Genomic DNA, 6,655 nt, shown 5'->3' with positions numbered 1-6,655 from the left:
CCTTTTATCGTTCTTTTTATTTGGTATTTTCTCCGAGTTCGTCTTTTTGAAAGGTTTGAAAGGCTTGTTCCCGACGAATTATCTCCATATTATGTTTTCCACTTTTTCAATTTTGCTGTAATTTTGGGTGCGTGTGTGTCAAACAAGCATTTTTATCATATGCAGATAAAACACAATACGAATTGTATGCTTACATGTAACACTATGTAGAAGAGGAGTTGTGAGGACAAGCAGTATTTTGTTTTTTCCTTGTAAAGGTTTTTGTTCTTAATTCATTCTAGAAACTACGGAATGAACTACTCACCCTACGAAACGTTGAAGAGAAAACGAATCGCGCACAGGCAGTATCCCATGTGTCTCCTTGGAGCCAATGAAATTGTCGGTGAGTTACCTGTTTCTCGCGTGTATCCAAAGCAAGTGTTTGTTATAGGAATAATAATACACATGCCAAATAGTAGTGCCCTTTACTATTTTGTGTTGCATCGGGAAGCATACGAAATTTCGTTAAATCATTGTATAAGCGGAAGGGGCCCACATGCATTGTGGTTGATATGTTTGCTTCACCACAAGGCGTTTGTTTCCCCCGAGGAGTCAATTAACATGTCATTTAGTTATTTGTTTCACCACAATTAGCCAATGACATTTTCATTTGGGCTTGTTTTACTGCATTCAGCATTGGAAAAACTATAGTATACATTTGTTTGCATATGATAGGCACTCATTCGCAGTCAAACTACCAATTGTTTACCTACTATCCACACTCATTAGATGAACTACTTTTATCAAAGAATGATCGTATTACTTGAATATCTCACTGCATATATTGTTTACCACAGGAGCTTTGGAGCTAGTCATTGGACTTCCTACGTTTATAGAGACATGTACAGTGACGAGAAGTTCCGAAATACTTGTTCTCAGTAAAGCTAACTACCAACGCTTATTCCATCGCCGTTCAGCAGCTCGAGCTGTTGACATGTTGAAAGACACATTGTGTATGAGACTATTTTTGTACATTCACCGATCACAGCTCTCGGATGCGTACGCACCTTTTCTGAAATATCTCACAATCAAACTTCGTGATACAGAGTCACTAAAACTCTTGAAATCGAAGCACAAACGACGCACAGGAAACGGTGACAAAGAATTTCTGTATTATGGATTTTATGAGTACTCACGGCTCGAAAAACATGACCAGGGCCTTGTTAAATTAATGAAAGTGTTAGATATTCATTATATGGGCCTTGACAGCTTCCTTCCTGAGTTGGAGACTAGTACCCGGGTATTGATGGAACTCGAGAAACAAATGAAGGATTGGAAACATCGCAGTCGGGGAGGGGGAGGACAAACAGAGGGGAGTTCAAAAGAGACACAGTCTACACGAAGGGCACAGACTGCCAATAACGGCACACGACAGAAAAAGAAATATGTTGTAGAGGTAATGAAATGTAACGATACAATCTGTCTCAAAAATTACAGTATACGTATTCGCGAACTTTTATATGTTTACAAGTAATTTATATGTTTGCAAGTAATTGGAACGACTTAAGTATCTTAGTCAACATTTAATCTTTATATAAAAGCTTGATAAAAATAATAGAAGGGAGGAAACTCTGGTTGAAAAAGTACAATACACAACAACGGGATGAGAGAGGCAGACTTTCTTTTTACGAGTGACAATATTCAATCATAACTGTATAAACATAAGCTTGTTGGGACAATTTTGTACATATTTGCACCTTTTTGTATTATCTTGCCAAATGTTATTCTTATCATTGTAAAAATTCAAAACCATGAAATTTCTATATCTCATACGCTATTTAACGCCGTCACAGAAAGTGTTTCTACAATGTTACTTCCTGGGTAAAGTCCATTTAATTCTTTACAACTGTATTTTGCTGTATGCTCTCGAGATTTTCAAATTAAATGTTGACTACTACACAAAAATGATAGCGACATATAAAACTCGCAAAACCTTAATGACTCACAGTTAACTTTATATTTTCAAATTACTTTGACGTCAATACTTGATGAGCACTGTATATTTGCTACTGTTCTGTATTCTCACTGTTTACGTTGTATTAACAGGCACTGAATGAACCTCCGAAACTGGAAGCCTTTCTGCGCTCTAAGACTACTCTATGACGAACAGAGGATGCCGGGATCTAGTTTGTGAAGACAAATTAAACAACAGGTTTTACTGATTACAATAAAATGTGGCTGTCCTTTAATTTGTACGTCTCAAAAGGAAACACTTTAGTACATTGACTACAACACAGTGAGTTTTGTTGTATTCTTAAATAACAACGAACATGTTAAAATGTAGAAATACGACATGGTTTAAATAAATAAAAGCAATGTGTTTGAATGAAAAGTGCTACAACATCGAAGTTAAACGATAACACTGATTTGTATGTATTTACAGTATACAAATACAATAGGTTAACATGTGATGTATTTACAGTATACAAATACAATAGGTTAACATGTGTTGTATTTACAGTATACAAATACAATAGGTTAACTTGTGATTTATTTACAGTATACAAATACAATAGGTTAACTTGTGATTTATTTACAGTATACAAATACAATAAGTTAACATGAGATGTATTTACAGTATACAAATACAATAGGTTAGCATGTGATGTATTTACAGTATACAAATACAATAGGTTAACTTGTGATTTATTTACAGTATACAAATACAATAGGTTAACTTGTGATTTATTTACAGTATACAAATACAATAGGTTAACATGTGATTTCTTTACAACTTGAAGGAAATAACTACGATTTTGTTTAAACATCACAATAAGGTCAATAAAACGGAAAGTATTATAATATAAAATAGTTTTGTTTAGCTACGTTCTTGATTTAAGCCTATATCAGCGTCAATCTGCAGTAGTAGCTAACTATATGGTGTGCAGTAACACATTTGTAGTGATGTCCTAGGTCTCTGAAACAGCTTGGGAGAATAGCCTCAAGTAAGGCAAAGTTTCGTTACCATCATAACGATTAGGAGGATCGAGTGTTTTGTTTCTGGTTTAACATCCTTGTTAGAGCTAAGGTAATAAAGAGACGGGAAGATATGGAGACACCGATGAAAAAAAGAGTGGGGAAGTGGAGCAGAGACAAGATTTATATCCCATGTGTTGCAGTAGGGACATCTGATCACAGTATGGACATCATATCACAATAGGGACATCTGATCACAATATGGACATCAGATCACAATAGGGACATCTGATCACAATATGGACATCAGATCACAATAGGAACAACAGATCACAATAGGGACATCAATTCACAATAGGGACATCTGATCACAATAGGGTCATCAGATCATAATAGGGACAAAATATCAAAATAGTGTCATCAGATCACCATAGGGACAACATATCACAATAGGGACATCAGATCACAATAGGGACATCATATCACAATAGGGACATCAGATCACAATAGGGACATCAATTCACAATAGGGACATCTGATCACAATAGTGTCATCAGATCATAATAGGGACAAAATATCACAATAGTGTCATCAGATCACCATAGGGACAACATATCACAATAGGGATATCAGATCACAATATGGACATCAGATCATAATAGGGACAGCAGATCACAATAGGGACAGCAATTCACAATAGGAACATAAGATCACAATAGGGACATCAGATCACAATAGGGACAGCAATTCACAATAGGGACATCAGATCACAATAGGGACATCAGATCACAATAGGGACATCATATCACAATATGGACATCAGATCACAATAGGGACAGCAGATCATGTTTGGTCTCGTCAATATCTCCTGACGATAACGCCTTGTTTTATGACGTTCGTCTCTGCTTCACAGCGCTCAGAGGTTTTATATTTCACAAGCTGCTAACATTCAGCAAACTTTACATACTAAACTAGAGAGTTATTACCCTTTGAGAAATGATACACATATACCGACCATATAAATATACCATATACATGTCAAACAATAAGTGTTGAATTATCCAACTACCTTACAATGCACACATGTTTGACCTTACATTATATCTAGTGCAGTAACATTGCTTTCTATGGTTGTATCTCTGTATCAACGAGATACAATTTTAAAACTTCGTATTTGTTGTAAATATTGGTTTCAGAAAGAGCTCTAAGTGACATTAAAATTTTAATAAAAAACAGTTTACGTTTCTTGTACCTGTAGTCCGACTTATTGAGCTAATATTAACTTAATTTAAAGTTAATTGAACAAAATAGTGGTTTCTCAATGCTTGATGGTTGGTTTTAGTGTTTATAAGGTTTACCGAGTGTCGCTTACAATCTGAAAATTAACTTAGCATTTCCGGGAATTTTTCTCTCTCATAACGTTCGGATATTTCTACAAAATCGTGTTTTTCATGAGAATGCATTGCTCCTTTGTGCGATCGGGGAAATAATTGCTATGAACTTTGACGTCATAAATGATGTCGGGATGCATTGTTACTTGACATCAGAGATAGACCTAAACAAATCAAATCATATCAGGTTTATCCAATAAGTTGGGAGTTAGGAAAATTGTAATGGTATTTGGAGAAATAAAGCAATTGAACCGAACCGTTCTTTATTATTCTTACAGAGTAGGTTTTTGGTATAATTTTACCTGGTGCCAAAAATAAACTGATTCCTTTAATATCAGCTTAACCTGACGTCACTTATCCAATATAATGATTCATTTAACTTCAGCTTAACGTGACATCACTTATCTTATATACTGATTCATTTAACAGCAGCTTAACGTGACATCACTTATCTTATATACTGATTCATTTAACAGCAGCTTAACGTGACATCACTTATCCAATATACTGATTAATTTAACTTCAGCTGAACGTGACATCACTTATCCAATATACTGATTCATTTAACTTCAGCTGAACGTGACATCACTTATCCAATATACTGATTCATTTAACATCAGCTTAACGTGACATCACTTATCGTATACACAGATTCATTTAACATCATCTTAACGTAACGTCACTTATACAACATACTGATTCATTTAACATCAGCTTAACGTGACATCACTTATCCAATGCCGTTGGTAGTGTATTTCTTCCTCTAAGATATTTGCTGAGGCTACGACAATGCCAGGCTAGGGGACAGTAATTAAAATTCGATGAAATGAAAGATTTGAAAACGGTGATCTTTCCCTTTTTGGTAAGACTATTTCAAATTCTTTTCAAAATAGCTAATTTTTTGGAGGCCTTTCTTCAGATCTTAGATACATGGTCATCAATATTAATACAGAGTCAATCTCCACACCTAGCAGAGTAACATTATTTTTGCAATCAATTACCTAGTCTCCAATAGAAAAGGATTTACTGTTGTCACAGTTTTTTTTCCCTGTGCATAAGGCCTGAAATTTACTAGGATTTGCTTTCATATCATTTGCTGAAAACCAGTTTAGTAAAAAAAATCTTTCTTTTTCTAGAGTAAGTTTAAGGTTTAAAGAACAGTTGTTGCTGATATATGAACGGGTATTGTCATAATTGTACAAAATGGTCTTTTAGAAACGTAAAAATAAAAATCAGTGGGCCGACAATTGACCCCTTGGGGACTCCCTTCCTCAGCAGCTGCCAGTTGTTGACATCAGGTTCAAGTCTAATCCGCTGCAGTCTGCCGCTGAGGTAGCTGCCGATGAAACTGACTGCAGTCTCATCCAGTACGATGGCTGATAGCAGCCTGACACAAAAATAGAGCAAAATAAATGTGTCATGCAATTAGCATGACACAAAATAAAGAAACAGCATAACACAAAAACATTAATTAAAATAAATGTGTCCCGATGTTAGTATGACACAAAAAAAATATATAAAATACCGTGACACAAATAAATTACCTAAAGAAAATACTCTCCGGTCGAAAAGGCCTTATCAATTCAAAAATGTTTGGAATGCTAATTGGAAACATCAGAGGAATGTATGACCACGGAGATTTCTATACCTTATCGAATCTTAAGTATGATTTCTAATGATTAAATTAATGACAATGGTGACCATACCTCTTGTGTGATCACATGTCTATGATAACCATACATCTTGTGTGATCACCTGTCTATGTTGATTGGTCAATTAAGGACGGCCACCCCTGTGTGCAAAAATGCATGCGTGTAGTATATACGTATGTGTTTTGGGAGGCTGCGATATGTTCGTGTTTGTCTCCATGTGATAGCGCGGAACTGATGCCGACTTTATATTTAACATAACATTGAATAAACTAAATCGTTTGTAAATGATGACAATACCTCTTGTGGGATCACCTGTATATGAGAACCATCAATTTGACCATAGCTTGATGTGATTACCTGTCTAGGGTGACCATATCATTTTTGTAATCATATGTCTATTTGAAAACGCCTTTTGATGTGATCATCGCTTTTTTTGTAATCACCTGACTATAGTGACCATACGTATTTCGTGATCACCTGTGTATGTTGACTTAATAACCAGTATATGATGACCATACATTGCATGTTATCACATGTCTATTTGAGAAAGATGTCTTATGCGATAATAGCTATTTTGTGATCACCTGTCTATGCTGACCATGCATCGTGTGTGATCACCTGACTAAGGTGACCATACGTCGTGTATGATAAACTGTC

At 35.4% G+C, this 6,655-nt stretch overlaps 1 protein-coding gene across 6 annotated transcripts in view; it reads left to right on the top strand.

Moving 5' to 3' along the window:
* LOC110463646 overlaps positions 1–2,359 on the top strand; it is a 29,947-nt gene extending 27,588 nt beyond the window's left edge. For all 6 annotated transcript variants that reach the window (XM_021518434.1, XM_021518433.1, XM_021518436.1 and 3 more), the window contains 2 exons: positions 837–1,435; positions 2,086–2,359. In XM_021518434.1, the coding sequence (XP_021374109.1) occupies positions 837–1,435; positions 2,086–2,142 (656 nt within the window). In that variant the 3' untranslated portion in view covers positions 2,143–2,359. The remainder of the gene's footprint in view (positions 1–836; positions 1,436–2,085) is intronic.
* The last annotated feature ends 4,296 nt before the right edge of the window (positions 2,360–6,655 follow it).

The sequence above is a fragment of the Mizuhopecten yessoensis genome, unplaced genomic scaffold (genome assembly GCF_002113885.1).
Source record: "Mizuhopecten yessoensis strain PY_sf001 unplaced genomic scaffold, ASM211388v2 scaffold10919, whole genome shotgun sequence".
Taxonomy (NCBI): Eukaryota; Metazoa; Mollusca; class Bivalvia; order Pectinida; family Pectinidae; genus Mizuhopecten; species Mizuhopecten yessoensis.
This window is presented reverse-complemented; position numbering and strand designations above follow the sequence as displayed.